The sequence below is a fragment of the Epargyreus clarus genome, unplaced genomic scaffold, assembly GCF_041222505.1.
Source record: "Epargyreus clarus isolate Ecla_fem2 unplaced genomic scaffold, WU_Ecla_fem_2.2 ptg000010l, whole genome shotgun sequence".
NCBI lineage: Eukaryota > Metazoa > Arthropoda > Insecta > Lepidoptera > Hesperiidae > Epargyreus > Epargyreus clarus.
In genome coordinates this window covers 564,081-584,506 of record NW_027332218.1, presented here as the reverse complement: position 1 = coordinate 584,506, position 20,426 = coordinate 564,081, and the positions used below count along the sequence as shown (strand labels likewise).

Here is a 20,426-nt window from a genome sequence, read left to right as displayed (position 1 = left end):
AGACGTGATTTGGATTTATTTAGAGTAATAATATTAAAAGTTACAAGAAGTCTGTCAAGTGGAGGATTCCGGGTTCATTCCTCGGTCAAGGACATGTCTTCATGATGAGTAAAATTTCCTATTGTGATACTATGAGCATATGATGCTATCATCAGATAACAGATTGTTACAAAATATCGATATGATATTTGTCAAGCCTCAAACCACCGATATTCATACTAAACCACCCGAACCCATAATTAGCTACCCAATCAACGCTCCCCGTATAACGATACCGCTACGAGTGGCAAGCAAACCCGCAGACTAAATCAATTGCTACTCCCAACTAATTAGTTGCAATTAAGGCTTAATAGGATGATCACTTTATGCGCGTCAAAATCAATAAGCACTGGATGAAACTATATTTTGCGGTTAGATATTATGTATTCGGCGTTCTAACTTAGTTCTGTATGTAGAACGAAATGAGAAAATGAGCGAATTGTGAAAAAATCTTACCTAGCATAGAAAATTAAGTACATTTGGTCATGGGTGTGTGTCGAATGGGTAATTATTTTTTATTGGAAAGGCTCATTTAAACGCTTTCTATACTCACATCCCCACTCTAGGGTTCCCTGCATCATGGTTGCTGTGGATACACACAGAGACAAATACAAAAATACCCATACCCAGAAACAGAAACCTAAATTCATTATTTAGATATCTGTCTGTCGGGGATCGAAACCGGGACCCTCTGCGCATCAGATCGGTATGGTGACCAGCCCACCACTTTCATGATTGTTATTATAAGATATTAGACAAATCTCTTGATTTTATGTCTAATATTTTATAATTTTAATCTAAATTCAAATTACCAATTCAATTTCGATCAGCGTAACGGAGCTGCAGGACGCCCAGTTATGGGATCCATACCCAACAATAAGACATAAAGGTAGCACAGCGTCAAAAATCGATAGCAAACCACTCAACATTTTAAATAACTCCCTATAAAACTTCTCTCGTTTCACCAAACAACTATTTAAACGTTATTCCACTAAAAGCCTGCAGATTAGTTTAGGCTAGAGCGATTTTCACCAAAAAATTGAAACACCCGAGGCTCGCCCATACATAGTCATATCACGCAAAGTTTAAAATTTTGATACGAGCGAAACAGTTCTGAAAATTTTAAACGCAATTCGTTTTATGGTGTGCACTTCATTTCGCAGGGAATGTATAATGTATGAACAGAAAAATGTTTACATCTCATAAATAGTAGTGTTAAGTGTTGCTGTGTTTTGGTTTTAAGGGGGGTAAGGCCTATAAGACAGGAAACCCTTGCCCAGCAGTGGGTTAATGATTAAGACAAGGAATTCAGAAAAAAAATTATCACTTGTTATACCTAACGTTGAAGGAAATTATCGTAAGGAAACTTAAACACTTAATAGTATTTTTAAAAGTTCTCAAAGTTGTTTGTAGTCTATATTATAGACTAACCTAAACCTATTTTAGTCCGAATGGTCATATATGTCTAACATATGTGCCAGTAATGGGTTGACGACGAATGCAGGGGTAAACGAGGTTTTTAAAGTTCAGAACTAACAACGTATTTGTGGCTGAATATATAGATCATATTTAGAGTTAATCATCTTTTTCGTACTAGTTTGTACACCTATGCACTTTACAAATTTTCAAAATGTTAAGTTGACTTTTAACAGGTAAAGCATTGCTTGTACACTTCTTAATATACTTAAAATCCTTACCTGATAGCCATGCTTTTCGCCTTCAAGTGGTGCCAGCGCTGGTTCATCTCGTCCAGCCGCCGCTGCAGCATGACTGCATCTTCTTGCGAGGACAGTGACCCCAGCAGCCGGCGACCGGTACCGGTAAGCGACGCGTACACATCTCGGTGCGTCTCGATTTCTGATTGGAGATCCTGGAACAAGAGATTAGATTTGATTTACAGGTTCGCGTTTGTCGTATATATTGGGTCTGCTTGTGTAATTTGTATGTTTATTTATAAGGTAACAAGGATCTATTTGTTAGTAAAATACACTTATAAGTATTGTTAGCAGAAATTACCTATTATTTTTTAATTACGAAACTAATAGATTCTACATTCAATAAATTAAATTTCAATAAATACGATTAATAATAATATTCGTATAGTTTCTAGATTTTGATAGATAAATCTTAATAGAAAATAAATATAAAAGCCGTAGGAAAAAGAACCAAGCTAGGTGCTTTTGCAGTAGATTTACGGAGATGTATTTTTATGAAATAGGATTTGTATGCAAGGTGAAATAATAATTTATTTCGGTTCTTTTACTTTAAATTTAGACTAGGCTAACCATGACATATGACCTACCCAAAAAAGGAATCATTAAACCGGTTAATATTTTTAAGATAAATTCACATAAGAACCAGTACAATACCATTTCTTTCTTTATTAAATTCCTTACTTATCCTAAGATTTCTCATTTTACTGTAACACTCGTGAAACAGAAAAACAGAACCACAACCAATTTATTCACTAAAATCCAGTTGTGTATATCTCTGGAAATGTCGGAAAAACGAACGATCCATCCTCGGGAGCACTAAAAGTAGTCACACGTTCCGTCGGTGGCCGTAATGTGGATCCAAAGTGCACTATTTGTCAGCGCGCCGAGATCGCGACAAATGCTTCTTGGCTGTACGCTTCTATCATTGTTATGAGCTACCTTATTGTGGTTTTGTTGTGTTATGGTATTTTTATAAAATATGACTTGTATTTTTGTGACAAAGGATCTGTATGCAAGCGAGTGTTATAAATTAAAAGTAAATACTTCTAAATATGGGATCACCCTCGACATACAGGCTATCAGAAAACATGGTATAGCAAAATCCGTTATCGCACAGTTGCTCAAAAAATAGTACACATGTCTTTCGTTTTGTTAAATACTTAAGATATCTCAAGAAGAGAAATAACATTTACTACAACACTTATCAAACAAAAAATACAATCACCACTTATAAATTTCTTTTGCTAAATCCAGTTGTATATCTCAGAAAATTTCAGAAAAACGAAGCGATCCATCCACGGCCAAACGTTCCGTTGGTGGCCGTAATTTGGATCCAAAGTGCACTATTTGTCAGCCCGCTGAGATCGCGACAAATGCTTCCTGGCTGTACGCTTCTATCATTGTTATGAGCTACCTTATTGTGATTTAGTTTATCGTTATGAACGAGCTTATTGTGGTTTTGTTGTAGTAGTGTGAAAATTGGGGCATTACTTTTTGTGATAATTTTTTCGGAACTATTCCAAAAATGGGCAGGATATTAAAATATTGGTGCTACTCACGTTTTATAAGATTTTAATTAGTTCACTATATATTTTATTTGTCAATTATATTTAGATAATTAGGTTATTTTGTTTAACCCTCGATTATTCTTCTACGAGTATATTACGGGTTGAGTTAATTATGTTTGTTATATCCCATGAATATTTTATCACAGGTTTTACTTACCTTTAAAATGGGCAAAGATACATCATTTTAAACATTAAAACTTCATTGTATGGGTTTATACGGTTAGTCATATCATCTCCATAAAATAGTTATGGCCGTACGAACGACGGGTGTGATCCGAGTCTTTGGTGGAATACGTTTTTATTTGCTAGTAAAATATATATAGCCTATTACAGTCTAAATGTGTGTACGAAAGATTCTCTATTTTGATTTATTTTGGAATCTATTTTCCGGTATTACTCTTCTGGGGTAAAGAGAATTTTAGGAAGAATATTTATGCAACGATATCTAGTTTCATGACATGAAAATAATTATTAATACCGTGGAATTTAGAAGCCTAGTACTTCAATAGATCAGTCAGAGATTTGTTGAATAAAACACAAAATATGCGCCCTGATTTATTGATTTTACTTATTACTTTTAAAATCCATGGAGTTAAAACTAGAACTTAAAATCCTTAAAAGCTTTTAAAAAGTTACTTACAATGTTTAATGCAAACTACGGTTAATCGCATTCTTTCTTATTATTTCATTAGTTCTATTCACTTAGTTATATAAAAAGTTTATGCTAACAGCCAACCGACTTTCAAATTTTAAATAAGTTTCCACCAAAAAGTTCAAATGCCTTAATCAAATGACATTTCCATAAACCGTTTACAGTAAGTGTGTCACTTCGTCGTATTTTTTCATCCGCAAATATTTGGCTCAAATGGCTTCCAGTTGAAAACATCTCAATTCAACTAGGGCAGAGGTCTCGAAACATTTAGACGAAATTATGTCCTCAACAAATTAGTCTGTATGAGAGGCCTTTAGAAATACTCCACTTAGAGTTTCAAAGGAAAAATTGCCTTATGTGTAGATATTTTATATTCGAGGAGGCAATTTGTCGCTTGCTTGTGAGTTTTGTGACACAGCAAGCGTTACAGATGACGGGGAGAACGGCATTCATGAGACCAAATTCAGACATCCAAATACATGAAATACATATAAATGCTGGAAATTCTTTCAAAAGCGCTTTCACTCTGAACGTTGTAAGCGCTTATGAAATTCTTAGCTCCAGAATTTCTGTGTTTAAAATTGTATTTAAACGACTTACACTTGCTTGGAGATTCTCGGTTTCCGTGGATTCTACTTTATGAATCTGGGGAATTTTGTTAAATTCTTTCGAGCAACTTTACATCATAAATTTTATTTTATGTTATCATTACTTCTCAGGCCTGTGTTAAGTACAAAACTGTTGGTATGTTTAAGACTAGTTTTAATTTTAGCTTCTGACTTACATTTGAGTTTCGTCTGTGCCAGCTTATTCTCGGATTTGAGATAGTTCAAATGCAAGCTACCTAATTGTTCACTCATTTTTGGAAATCCGTCCAGAAATTCATCCAGAAATTCTTAGTATCTCTGCATTCTACATCATAACTCAGAAATCTTGTAAAATTCTTATAGTCCGCATTTATATCGTAAATTGTTTTAAGTGGTTACAAGTTGAGTTTTTAGTCTTGGCGAAGCATAAGTTGTCGCATTCTTTAAAGTCCTACACAGTTTACATTTTCGTTCATGTAGTAGATTATTTAAGACAAATAGTGTTTCTTTTGAAACAATTAGTTTAGTTGTTTATTGGGTTACTTTATGATTATTCGTCATCATCAACCCAGTAAACACAGGTCTCTCGAAGTCAAATGGTTTAATTTATAATACTACGTTGCCTGAAGATTTCAAGCCGATTTTTATTAATATTGGCTTAGGTGCGAAAGGAAACTGTTATAGCCGTTCTCGGTCAATAGATTTGCATCTATCAGACATTGCTGATGAAACACAAAATTGGGAATATATAAAAAAGAAAATATAGAAACATGCAACATACGAGTATCTATGTATGTATATCTTAGAAAGTAATGATACATGTAAGCACATCAATATCTTTATAACTCATCAAATAACTCCATCATCAAAGTGTACAAGAAAGGAAATAAGTTCTCTCTTCAACAAACAGTTGAAAATTTTGAAGTTGTTCTATGCCTTCGACAATGTTAAGTAAGGAGTTTAGAGCGAGATTACACTGTGGTGTAACTCTTCGCGAGACAACTTTTTAATTAAATCTTATTATAAACACTTAGCTGCGAGTGGATTCTTGTATAATATCCACAGATTATAACTTTCCAATTTACAAAGTTTACTGGACAAACATTAATTTGGCGATCAATATTTATATTTTTATATTTAGTTTTTTTTTATAATATAGGAGTAGCAGACGAGCATGCAGTACACCTGATTTTAAGTGGCTCCAGCCGCCCATGGACATCTGTAATCAACCCCAGATAGGATAGATATTCCTACCTGAGGTCAGCCACAGATGCGCCGTACCCCTGAGGACTAAGCTGGAACGCCTCGGAAAAGTATGTCTCCCTTACCACACCCTTCCAAAGGGAACACAGCAGCGCGTAACACTGTTGTTATTAGGCAGAAATAGGTGTGGCGGTGGTGCCACCGGAGTCGAACCACAAAGGGTTCTACCACCTTCAAACCTTTGTACCTTAAGGGAATGTTCTTAAAGCAAGGTTAATACTGAAACTATGATATGTCAGATTTAATGCCTAAATCTTTAGGTAGTTTAGGCTAATCATCATCATCTGTTACCAGGAATCTTTGAACTCGATTTTTACCCACTTTGATTTAAAATTTTGAACACTTATGAAGAACCGATGACAATACATGATTTTAATAATTTTGTACCATTCTCCTTCAAAATCAACATCGTCAGTATTACAGATTTTTATTGTGCAATTTTAGCGTGGTTTTAAGTTATTAGGTAAACCGTAATGATTTAATATATCGGTGTAAAATATTTAAATTGAGATTAAATGTCGTGACAATCCTTGTAAACAAGAAATGAACATTCAGCTTAAGAACGTAATATGAACGCGGGAACAATCTGTATAAAAACTAAACTATACAGTATTTCCGTCCTTTTGAAGCAGATATTATGCGTAACAATCAAACAAATGCAAAAAGTATTATGGGTCAGGGTAACAATCATTCTGTAAGCCAGCGGGATAGCCCGGATTGCGTCTTACTGAAAATGCGGAATATTCACAGGAATTCATTCAAACTGTTTTATTTAAAACGTAAAATAAAATACAGTTTCTTTTTGCTATTTTTTCTGGAGAAAAGATAGCTTTAATATTTGATCTTCGAATAGCGGAAACTTCATCTTGAACGCTGGAGTACGCCATTGTGCATTCTGATAGAACTGTTTGTGATTCTTAAAGCATTGTAAGCAAACCTCTCTTAATATTGCCTATGCAACTTACCAAGACTATCTAGTTAAATTGACGAGTCGTTTGACACAGTGGTTCAAATAGTGGTCTGATTGGTTTAAAGGTGGTAAAAAAATATGACTCGTTTTCATCAACAGTGTTAACTGCTGCAGAGTTACAGTTGGTAGGTTGAGGTGAAGGTACATTTACGTGAGGCATTCCAACTTTCATAGGGAACCCAAAATACGCAATAGCATTTTACACATACATAATGAGGCGCAGAAGTTTCTTGTTTAAAAAGTCAACCAAACATCTAAATCTAAATTATTGCTATTTTGGAACTGTGGGTAGGTAATTCGTATATGTATCCATGACACCCATGACACGGAACACTAGTGGGGAGTTACGTAAAAGCGTAAAGTGTCAACAGCAGTCGGTTTAGCCAAAAAAAGTTATCCAACATTTATAGCGTCGCTATCAGATATTCCCGAACGATCGCGAATTTGCGGAACATTCGCGACGAAGTGATTTTCCATGTACCGTTTCGCAGGTTTGGCTCTGTTGCCACACGTTTGGGAAAATTGCGGGACACTTTGTGTCTTGTGGAATTGGTAAAGGTTTAAGAGGTGACTCATGAGTACGTGGGAGTAAGAAGTATTTTTAAGAAAGAGCACTTAATAAAAATAAAATCGTATTATAGATAATTTATCGAATAATGAGTTATGTTAGACTGAGATCTAAAATGTCTCATAGCAATAATCAATCTTAGATATTTTTTCTTATCAAAGTTCGAAATATTCCGAATAGGTAGTACCTAAAGATCTATATCAACCTATATATTATTGAGATTAAATTGGGACGCCTTATATATACTTATATTACTGGTGATAAGTAAAAGTTACATATGTTTTCAATTAAGATCTGTGCAACAATATTAGGAAGTCTCCCGAAATAGTCTTATTTATGCACATTTAGGTAAGCTGAAGTTCGTTTTACTTTCGTAATTTTTATTCATCTCTGTTTCAGCCAGTCCGATTGATTTTGAAAACTTGACGTACCCTACTACCGGTTTACGGACGTCCTGCATAATTCGTCACGCGTGGCCACCCCGCAATCGCTGTGACGTTTCCGATTGTATTTTTAATTAATACCGCCATTGTGTTCATTTCACCTATCCGATTGTTTAATTTATGGATTTTTGCGGGTACCGGCGGATTTTTTTATGTTTTTTTTTGCAAATTTTATTGGTTGCGTATTGATTTTTTGTTTTGGTAACGGAATAGAGCTAATAAAAACATTTTTAAGTTTTATCTTTTTTTGCCGCGAAAATAGTTCGGATTGTTTTTATAGTGAAGTTGCGCGCACGTATACGTAGCACATAATTTTTACTTGTGATATTGGTGATCGTGTATTTCTGGTTTGCTCAATGAATGTTCTTAAACTTTGCTTTGAGGTAACTATTTAGACGTAGCCTGACCGAAGAATAAACCTGGAACCTTTATGAGAATAGATAATTATATTGATCGCTATAACATTTGATTACAAAAATCCATGGACGGCAGTGTTTTACCAACTGATAAATTTCATACTCTTGTACTAAAACATCAAAAGTAAATACATAATATTTGTCAAGCCTAGAGACAAAATAAAAGGCATTTACCGACTAAGCTATATAGCCACAATAGATAAAAGAAAGAGAACTAAACCTTTTTGTTTTTATTCTTTTTATCCATATCTAAACAGCGGAGCCCTACGGCTTGTGTACAGTATCATGTGGACTACTGGTATGCACAGTATCAGAGGTATAGTGATGTGACTCGACAATGGTTTATCGATAGAAATGTTAGATATTTGGAGTAATTATTCCTTATGACGTACACGTTGGGCACGGATCTCTTAATTTAGTAGCATATATTATGGTGTTATTTTTTTCAACTTCTTTCGGTATTCTACGACGTTCCAATGCTAATGAAAACGACGTAATAGTCTAAACCCTATACACCCTACTGTGTGATTCTTCTATCCAAATGAATTTTGAAGAGAAATAAGTAAATTTGTCAATTTACTTATTCATTATTAGTGAATTAGTGAACTAAATAATTATTAGTGAACTAAATGGTTGAATAATATTTATTCATAAAATTTTATATTTCAAACTGTTTCAACCCGGCGGATGGCGCTACCGGGTACAAAATACCAAAGTGGTTATAAACTAATAAAAAAACATTAAACATCATAAAATTATGAGTAAATCGAAGTATTTGCCCTTAAGAATTTTAACACAATATTACTCTACTAATATCTACTTTACCATACCATTTAACACGAATGCAATATATGTATTCTGCTATGATGCAGGAATAGATGTATACTATAACTAAGTAGTTATTATGTTGCTGCGTCAAGCAATCAAACAAATGACGACGAGTGTTTTCAGTTTTAAATTAATTTAAAATTTTCGTTAGAATACCAGATCCATGATTTCGATACTCTTTTCAATAATCGTATGCCAGCCTCGATATGACAGGCGATGGGATCACGTTATTGATGTTGTTTGTTTTTGATATCGATATTGACAGCGAAATCATTATGGTACTGATAGCCGCGCGAGTTAGGATGCTAATTTTACGTTTTCAATCGATTTTAATATTGGTTTAGATTGTATCTGGCTAACTGAAAATATGTAGATCATTGGTTATAAAGTTGCAATGATTTTTACAATAATTTAATAATGATTACTAATGATGATGATTACTAATTACTACATGATGTTTTAATTAGTTTATTACAATTTAACACCGAAATTCTGTAACGTTTTAATTCTTTTTAAGGTCGATTACAGCCTTGTGTAAAATAGACCACTATTAAGTTGTGCCCTTTCTACTAAGTATTAGTTCAGTTACTATCATCTTCAAGGAATTATAACCTGAGGTTTAAGGACCTATCTAATTAATCAGATAGGGTTGCGATGAGTAATAACTTTATATATAGTATTGTTAATAGAATAGAATAGTATATTTTACTACACTTCGGGAATGTTTTTGTAAGAAATACTATTTTTCTTCGAAAAAGGTTGCAAACCTAGAATCAGTTGTCGCCTTGAAATATACTCGTATGTTGGAAAGTTGCTAGTTATTTTCAAAAGAAACTTTCCATACATAAATTATGCATATCAGTAACAGTGTGTAATATCGATATTTACCCACAGGCACATCCCTAGTCCCGCCGACAGCGGTATATTGATGTTGTTTGCGCGCGCTATCGGCAAAGCAACAGCCCTATAATATGGACTTATAATATTACCGCGTTGCCGTAAGGGATTTTACTATGTTACTCTTTTAGGGTTCCGTACATCCGGTGTTAAAACAGAACCCTTAGAACATCAGTCTTACAGCCTATTATGTAGCAAACCAGTATATGGTCGCCCAAGATTAAATTCCTATCTCAGATCGGTAAAAGATGCGTTACTACCCTTAACAACCTATGTTGGAATGCTTCAATTAAGTATATCTTCCTTACCACATCCTCCAAACGAGAAAGCAGCAGCGCTAAACACTGGTGTTATAAGGTAGAAATAGGTGTGAGGGTGATGCCATCAGTCTCAAACAGAATTGGATTCCTACTTTCAGTTGATTACAGATACATTGCTACTTCTCAGAAGTCAAATTGCGAATTTTAAATCAGAATAATATATCATCTTTGGATACTGTTGTTTTAAGACAGAAATAGTAGGGCCAGTGGTCTGAAAGACTTCTATCTAATCTATCTAAGAACCACAAATAAGATCTAAGAACCAAAACCAATTTTGAGAACACAGCAAAGCCCCTAAAACTAAATAATCACCATTTATATTCAAACCATTCGATACCCCATTTTTCACCAGTTTAATTTGGGCAAACGATAACTTTTATAAATTAATAAGCACAGGGTCCAAACGACCCTTAACGAACTCGAAGCATGATTGACGATGGCCTAACGAAGGGTTGAAACTTCCGGTGTTATTACAGGGTTGAAATATTCAAGGCCTGTATGTATTTTTGGCGTGTTTGTTTAAGCTTAAATGTTGGCTTGTTTGCGTTTTTTGTGTGCAAAAACATTTTGCAAGGAAATTATAAGTACATGTATATTTACTGGGTATGACAGTAACGAGGCTTTTTATCGTATCGAAGTCATGACTTTTTACACGCTTTATACCAGCTGCACCTGTATTTTTTGGAAGAATCTCTTGTGGTTCGACTCCGGAGGAATCATCTCCACACCTATTTCTGACTAATAACAGCAGTGTTAGACGCTGCTGTGTTCCGCTTTGTAGGGTGTGGTAAGGGAGACATACTTATCCGAGGCATTCTAAGCTAATTTTCAGGGCAGCAACGCTCTGGCTAACCTTAGGCAGGAATCTAATCTTAATTTGCAGTTGATAACAGGGGGCCTGCAACCATTTTTTGAGAACCATCATAGTTCAGGAAAGTTTTATTTCCTCCTTAAAACAGTAAAATATTCCGTCATACACAGTTGAACAAACTCAAACCCTTATTAATTTTTCGCTTATCCATTGTATAATACCAACTGAAATTGTCATATTTTGTTTAAAAAGTTATATTTCCTGCAAAAGAAGTAAACGTATGATTAAAATAATATTGTTTTAAGAGTTGGTAATAACCCCCCAGATGTCCGTAGTCGGTAGTAGCGACTTAAAATCAGGTAGATAACATGATCATTCGCTATCTTAATATTATAAAAAAGTACACGCTTAATCCCCAAGTCAAACGTGCGTAAAGAAATTTTATTCCAAAAAGTGTGGAGTGCTTGATAACTTTACATTTAAAATCTTGAAAATCACCAAACGGCTCTAAAAAGCGGAATATTTTAAAACCTACTTTCTATAACATGGTTGATTATTTGGTAAACAGCCAATCCCATCTGCATAAAGTTTCAGTTCCGAGCCATACTCACAATCTCCATACATTACCATAGATCATGAATTATAGAGCCCTAATTAGGACCACCCTATGAATACTAAACTGTTAGTTACACTGATTGCTTGTATTCAATATGTGATTTGGTGGATAATGTTTCATAATTAACGATATTGACACCACCATTAAGATCTACTACAGCTGGTGCCATCCAGTCTAAATCGTAGGTACTAAAATGCTCTTTAAGTTAATAGATATTTCATAGGTTCGGGATTTTTTGAGGACCTACATATTCTCTATAGCTCTTTAATGTTAGTTACTTACAGTTATAAAATTTTAGGTAAATCTTAAACAAATAAATACAAAAATAAATAAAAAAGGACCCTATATTTTGAAAATTCTGTCAAAATTAGGAAATAAAGAGAATAGTCAAAGATTTTTTTTTGTTTAAATAAATATAACCGAATGAGAAATTATTATGTTAAAATTCATTGCATTATATTATATTGCAAACATAAATACAAATAAGACCAATTGGTCTTAAAATGTAAAAACGCTTAATTATTCGTTTTTAGATTTTAACGCAATTGAAATAAATATAACAAAAATAAAGAATTTGTTTGAAACTCCGGAATTTATTTTTAGTTCCGAAGTTTATATATAGTTTTTTTTTTTAATATAGCAGTAGCAGACGAGCATGCAGTCCACTTGATGGTAAGTGGCTACTGCCGCCCATGGACATCTGTAATGAACCCCAGATAGGATTAGATATTCCTACCTGAGGTCGGCCACAGATGCGCCGCTACCCCTGAGGACTAAGCTGGAATGCCTCGAAAAAATATGTCTCACTTACCACACCCTTCAAAACGGAACACAGCAGCGCCTAACACTGCTGTTATTAGGCAGAAATAGGGGTGGCGGTGGTGCCGCCGGAGTCGAACCACAAAGGGTTCTACCACCTTGAAATAGAGCTAATAAACATTACACATATACACAGAGTTAAAACACATTTCTGTATAAGGCAGTAGGTATATTTTTGTTGTTTTTTTATAAGGTGGAAACTACATTTTCTAATTATTCAAACGTGTATTAACCACACCGACATAGTTAAGCGTGAACTGTAAATACCGCACAACTAAGCCTCCGGGACTTAAGTCCTCGGTATCAATACCGATACACACCTGAGCCCCGTCATAGAATATTTACTACAGAAGGGCTTTAGTTAGTTTATGCCTTCATGTTTAGTAAGTTTCGTACTAAAGAACCTCGTTTATTTTATGAAAATGAAATTGGAAAATATGTTTTGGTAGGAATTTGGTGCCAGTTGCTACAATTTTATATTGTGGGGAAAAGCTCATTAATGGGTGTTGTGCACACTTATGAAAATGGAATATGTAAAAACATATTTTAGTAAGATTTGGGTACTATTGGTTTTTGGTTTTGTAGGTTCTATTGGTTATATTGTGGGAAAGAAAAAGCCCAGTATGAGGACTCGTGTAGGTACCATATTTCTTAGGTCTCAATTTCTAAATGACGCAATCAAAAAAAATGTTTAAAATCGTATTATATAGAATCATAAACTTTAGTATTGTCGTTCTGTTTAATCACTATAAAAATTATCAATTAAATTAGGTAATTTGAAATTGAATGAAATAAAATATTTTTTTACCGACGCTCCTTTTTTACTAGACTAAATAATTTTACTCTGATTTCAAAAGTCCGGAAAAAAAAATTAGTAGATACTATTCTGTTATTACTTTAATCTTTGACAAATATTGGCGGGATAAAAGTGCCCAGGTAGGTAAACATTACATAATAAATCTTTGTAAGGACCGCTCCGACAGGCGAGATGGATCGGCCGCCCTCGTTAATAACCGGCTACCTAATTATGCGGATGTAGATGAATATTACTTATGGAACAATCAAGTTTATGTTAGCTTTGTTATGAATTTCGCAAATGAGCATGCAGTACCAACCCCAGATAAGGTTAGAGTTCTAACTGAGGTCGGCCACAGATGCGCTGTTACCCCTGAAGACGGAGTATCTCTCTTACCACACTCATCAAATCAGAAAACAGTAGAGTTAGGTACTTCTGCTATTAGGCAGAAATTGGTACGATGGTGATGGTGACACCGAAGGTGGTGTTGAACAACGCCTTTTTATTTAGATTATTTTTTATGTTATGAAAGTTGGACATTTGTAATTATACTTGCTTATAAAAAAAACAAACACGTTGCAACTAAGTAAGAAAGTGTGTACTTCAGTATTATAGGTATAGGTACTAAGCAAGTTCACAGAATTTGGTACCTACACTGCACGCTCAATATAAATAGGCAGAATTTCAATACAATATATTCCAGCTACGTCTACCTTTTTTGGTCTGACACTACAATATTAATGGAGATTTATTTCAAAGCGTTCCATAAAACTCGTACAAAGCTATTCTTAGCATTTAAAGCAAATAAAGCGCTTACAGCGTTAACTCAGGGAACAATAAAACACAAACTGGTACAGTTTGAGTTGCAAACAGTTATTAGTTTCCAGCACTGTTTGCTTAGCGATTTAAGTGGAACAAACAGACCGGCGTTTTTTCTTACTTGCAACCGCTCAAGCCGTGAATAATTACTAAGTTTCATCTAACTGTTCAGAATGAATGAATGTTGCGAGAAAACTAAAGTTGTACTGAGAGTACTGAGAGGTTTAATAAATACTGCAATATTAAGGCTTACACAGAATAGGGTTCATTTTTGAGATGAAAACTTCTTTAGCTGCGTTATGCTCCTTTTGTGATGAGTCAAAAATGTTAAACTCGCGTCAGGATACGTGACCTGATTGAAAATTCGTAAGACTGTCATGTTTAACAGATGAGTATGCAGTCCATCTGATGGACACTGCCGCCCATCGACATCTACCCCAAGATTAGATTCCTACCTGAGATCGACCAGAGGTGCACCGCTACCCTTGAGGACTAAGCTGGAACACCTCGGAAAAGTATATATTCCTTACCACACCTTCAAACCAGAACACAACAGCGTTTACCATTGTATTTAGAACTCTACATTTTAGTTGGACTCTACACGATTTGTTGCAGCTGCACTTCTTCAAAAAATTGAAGTAGTAAACAGACATGCAGTCGATCTGATGTGGCAACAAATTATGGATATATAATCAACCGGTGTTAATGAGGTCGATAGCATCTTAGTCATCAAAAGTATCGACGCATTTGTCACGCCGTGACAACTTGACAGGTCATTCATCTTCTTATCAAATATTTGACAGGAGGGAAAGTGTGTCATCAATAAGATAGAAATACTATATGAAGATAGTACTTAAAGATATAAATCGTATACAACTGACACTAAGGTACTAAACCTATTGAATATCACTTTTATGAAGAAAAACTTGCGAAACGCTGTAAAATTGAAAGAAAAGAAAAATCTATAAATGTTAGTATGATGAAATATTCTTATTAGAAATTAGAAAAAATATTTTTAATTGTCATCATTATCATTATCATCATCAACCTATTACTGTCCCACTGCTGGGCACGGGTCTCCTCTCATAATGAAAAGGATTAGGCCATAGTCCACCGCGCTGGCCAAGTGCGTATTGGTAGACTTCACATACATTTGAGTTTTTTTTTATAAATCTCTCAGGTATGCAGGTTTCCTCACGATGTTTTCCTTCACCGTTTAGCAAGTGATAATGAATTTCTAATACGCACATAACTTTGTAACATCCGAAGTGCGTGCCTGGGATTTGAACCTCGGACGCCTCGATCGAGAGGCCGAGTTTCTTAACCACTAGGCTATCACTGCTTTTATCGATTTTTATTTGTGTTACTTGTTAATTTATATCGGCTTTTCATGATAATCCAATCATTATGTATTTAGACAGATCGTTAAACAAAATATAGTAAAACTTCCAAGTCAGTCCCGCTAACAGCTTAGCTGCAACTTTACTACTTTAACTCACAAAGCCTTCAAAGGACAAAGCCTTTACAACAGTGCATTATGTCGCTTCGCCTTAGTGGCCCACTTTACTGTCGCAGGTGTACCGGGTATATCCGGTTGAAGCCGGCTAAATCCAGCTAAATCCGGTTATGGATCGGTCGAGCTATTAAAGTAATTATGAGGAGTAAACAAAAATAGCCCACTGCTGGTCTCGGTTATATTTTTAAAATGAGTTGAATTTATCCAAATGCCTTCTACGCCGAAACCGTTATCAAAAGTGATATTATAAGTCATTTCTCAAACATATTAGGACTCCTGTGTTATTTGAAGTTAAGTTGAGCTGGTTTTGAGAAGCTGTGAATACTTAACACCTGTTATTATCTGCGTTCTTAAAAATCTTTAAAATTATTCATAAGTATAAAAAATTGGACAGTATGTCTGACCATCAAATGAAGCAGTTTGAAAAGCTTGGGTCTCTATTAAGTTGGTAGAAACGGACCAAAGTCTCGCAGTGTTATTACTGTATTCAAGGAAGACCATAACTTTAAAATATAGTTATAGTTTTGGATTTCAGCCGCTAAGGAACAAGGAAATGCTTTTAAGGAAACACATTACAATACGCAACAGTACCGCAGCGTTATCGCACCTACCGGGCATAACTGGTCGGAGTCGGATAAATCCAGTTACTAGGCGGTTATCGCATTACTTTAAGCAGACAAAGACATTAAAGGACAAAGCCTTTACAATACACAAAGTGAGCTCGGATACTGAGTCGTTGTGTCTTAGCGAGACCGCTTTACTATATCAGGTATACCGGATATATCCGGACGGATCCGGCTAAATCCGGTTACAGTGAAGTTATCGCATTACTCGGTCGATCTAGTTCCCCAGTTAGTGAGCTGTAACTTGATTTATCTACTCCGGCCACTTTTTGTGGCAGAAATTTAATATGAAGGCTTAATTAAATTAATAGTTGAATTTATTCCTCGGGGCTAGCCACTTATATTTAATTGACTTTATGCTACATGAGATGGGTACAACTGCATGTGTGTTACCGTCCACTTTGATCACGTATGGCCAAATTTTCATCTACAGTAGGTAAACACTGGCATAATGTTTATACTTGTCGAACAACAAATAATATGTAAACTGTGGCAAAATTAGAGGAAAACATGAAACATGGGTAAAGTGGTAAAACACTCCGTGCTTCCATTGCAACATTGTTAAACACTGCTATACCCTGTTTAAAATGTATGTCATAATCGGTAGCAATGCTTTTATGGCCGACCTTTTTTAGATATATTTTTTTCATAATATAGGAGTAGCAGACGAGCATGCAGTCCACCTGATGGTAAGTAGCTACTGCCGCTCATGGACATCTGTAATCAACCCCAGATAGGATTAGATATTCCTATTTGAGGTCGGTCACAGATGCGCCGCTACCCCTAAGGACTAAGCTGGAACGCCTCGGAAAAGTATGTCTCCCTTACCACAGCCTTCAAAACGGAACACAGCAGCACCTAACACTGCTGTTATTAGGCAGAAATAGGTGTGGCGGTGGTGCCGCCGAAGCACAAACGGTTCTACCACCTTCAAAAAACCTAAACTAACCTAAGGTAAGACTCCAACCCTTTTGAGGAGGTGGCGGTGACCAATTATAATTAGATAGACTACTTATATATTGCTTGGCTAATTCAATTTCATATAATATAGAAATTAACATTTGAAAATGAAATGGTGTTCCCTTAATTCAGCTGGCAAATATAACTAATTGCCATAAGCATTCACCACGCGAACAATCGCAACACATAAAAGGATATAACAGCAAAAATGTACGCAAAATGAATACTCAAGAGGGTTTAAGAGACGTAATAAATTCATCCGCATAATATTCTATAACCGCATAATCATGATCCGAAGCTCGGGACCCGGGTATAAAAATTCATCCGGCGTACGCTCACATCACACTCAATTTGGGGATTGTTCGAACAAGTCGAGACATGTCGCGATAAAATTATGCAAATCTCAGAAACTGGGCGAAATGACAGATGTCCGTAGTGGAATTAGCCCGGCATTTGTCAAACCGTGAGAAGGATCTGCCGTGGTTCGAATCGCCAATGAGCTGTGTACTGATTTGAAGTAGATATCGCTGGTTGAATAACAGGTTTTAGGATTCGATTCTATTCAGCATTACAGATATTTCATAGGTACATCAATTGTGATGTCTAGGTTGCTAGATCATGAGTAGAATCAATCATAACCAATTTTAACCGGTTTTACTATACATTTTAGCGTAAATTAAAATAATGATACAATACTTGCACAAATCGAAAATCAATACCCATATGAATCAATATCCTTAAATGTGATGGAAATCCTTTTAGTTTCACCGGTTAGCTCTTCTTCTGTACAGACCCTACCATATACTGCCTAAGCAGAAGTGCGTGCGCTACTTTGTTCTATATTTTTTTAGACGGACTTATTTGATCTTAATTAGGACTCAGGGATCTATCTTTCTATAATCAATTTCACATTCTATTCAGACCACGTGACCATACCACCTATCGTATATCTTTAAAAACGTGCCAACAGTCGCAGTATCCTTAACAAAACACCGGATCCTATCCTATTCCAAAAAGGGCTATAAGCGTATAAATCAGTTACAAGCACGGAACCGGATCAGCCGTTAATCCGACGAAGTAACCGCGCTGTAACCGGATTTAGCCGGTTCAGGCCGGATATACCCGGTGCACCTGCGATAACGTTGCGGTTTCTCTGCGGCACCGAGTACTTTGCGTACTGTAAAGGATTCCCCCTTAAAGCCTTTGTGCGGTAATTGTGAAGATTACGCAGCGTCTTAATTGTATGGAATCCTTTCATGTTTTGTATCTTATGTTTATTTTGTATTATACAGGAAATTGTTCTAAATAAACCATCAGTAAAGTACGAAGCGTAGCTTAAAATAAACTTAATCTTGGTATTTTATTGACGTTCAATAGAGTTCTATGTATATTAATCTATTTTGAATGAATGAGATTTGAATTTGAAAAGCCCTCAGGAGGAGCAACGCATCTGTAGTCGACCTTAAGTTAGGTCTAATCTTATGTGGGATCGATTTCCATCCATGGTTGTGTACCCATGGGGGTACACTGTGTACCCGTGCCGACTTACTATCAAGTAAATATGTAATAATGATAAGCAGACATGTAATAAAATACAATGAAAATTTCATCAGAAAAAATATTACTATTATAAAATATACCCTTTCGCTATAATGGCCGTTATTTCAATAATTAAACGCCTAGCCACAATTAATTTGACGGCTAATAAATCAAATTACTCATTGATGCAAATTGCTAAATAGAAAATTGAATGCATTCAATTTGGGTAATTCGTTGTAACTAACATTAGCAACATTAAATCATTACCACAGGATATAAAGTAGCTCTTTATGAAATTTAGTTTTTATGTAATCGAAGTGGAAAAGAATTTAAAGCAGCCCTATGGTAAGTAGTCATAACTGCTCTTGTAACCAATCTGAGATGAGGAGGTGCATCACCCTGGATCATTTCAGGTCGACCCTGTGGCCGACAACTGCATCTACATGGGTTATTATCATTAAAGACTAACTTGAGACATCTCGTGTACCGAACGCCTTGCAATACTCTGATTCAGTACTATAATTTAATAGCATTCACAATGCTAAGAGTTACATATGGTGAGGAAACGTCATGATCAAACCACAAACGGTTCTACCACCTTTATCACTGATTAAGGACGCTTTGAATATCATTAAAATCGGTAATCTATTATCACCCCATGGATAGAAATTTTTCCCGCCTTTGGAATCATTTTTGGATTTTCAGGAATAAAATCCGTCACCGACCATCCAACTCCCAAAATTTCCAATTCTGATCAAATTCCAAGCGGCCACAGCACACGAGGGATAGCATTAGAATTTGGGAACAGTTTGATATAATTTTCCGGTATTTTCGACGCCTGTTTAGTATTCCGCACATTGCAGAACAGGATGCAGCGTTACAAGGCACGTCGACGTGCACGTGACAATAGTGCTGCCGAAAACCGGACGAAAGCAGCACAAACCGGATTTAGCCAGGTAATACTGGTTATGAATGGAAGGTGTTACCATATGACACACTTTTCTAGAATACTATTCATTGTAAATTATGTATTGATAATACAATTTATGACTTTTATTATTAAGTAAATAAATAAAATTCTGAGGTATAACTAAAATCTATTCGAAAGAGATTTGTATCAGCCAACCTGAATAGGTGGTGAAGTTGCATACGTTTTGCAATCTTGATTAATTATATTTTTCCTTGCAATCGTAATAATCATTGGATCATCATTGTAATTAAAAAAATAATCACTATAAAAATAGGAATGATCTGAAACATGACTATCAGTGTTAATAAAAAAAAATCGAGAACTCAAAAGAAAATTTATAATTCTGTTTAAATAATACTTCATTTAGATAAATTCAGAGACATCACGGGACGAAGAAGATCAAACTCTTATAAATTTTATACCTAACAAAATTGAGACACTGAAAACACTTCAAATTTTTGTTAAAAACCTACACTAAACTCTAGAAATCGACGGTTAAGTTAAACTTTAAAATTCGTCCTCGAATCCTAATATCCTTGTTCCAGATTTGATTACAGTCGGTCCATTCATCTCTGTCGTGTCGACACTACTACGACTATTCAAAGATTGTTCAAAAGTGCAATTTCCGCCTCCCTAGTCTCCTCGTCTTTCCTTCTTTAATTTGTTTTTACTTTGTTTATTTATTTTATTT

At 35.3% G+C, this 20,426-nt stretch overlaps 1 protein-coding gene across 1 annotated transcript in view; it reads right to left on the bottom strand.

Moving 5' to 3' along the window:
* The window catches only part of LOC140745602 (dystrophin, isoforms A/C/F/G/H), a 630,858-nt gene that overhangs the window by 117,523 nt on the left and 492,909 nt on the right, over positions 1-20,426 (bottom strand). Inside the window, exon 44 of the mRNA XM_073077541.1 lies at positions 1,737-1,909. Coding sequence (XP_072933642.1) covers positions 1,737-1,909 — 173 coding nt within the window. The remainder of the gene's footprint in view (positions 1-1,736; positions 1,910-20,426) is intronic.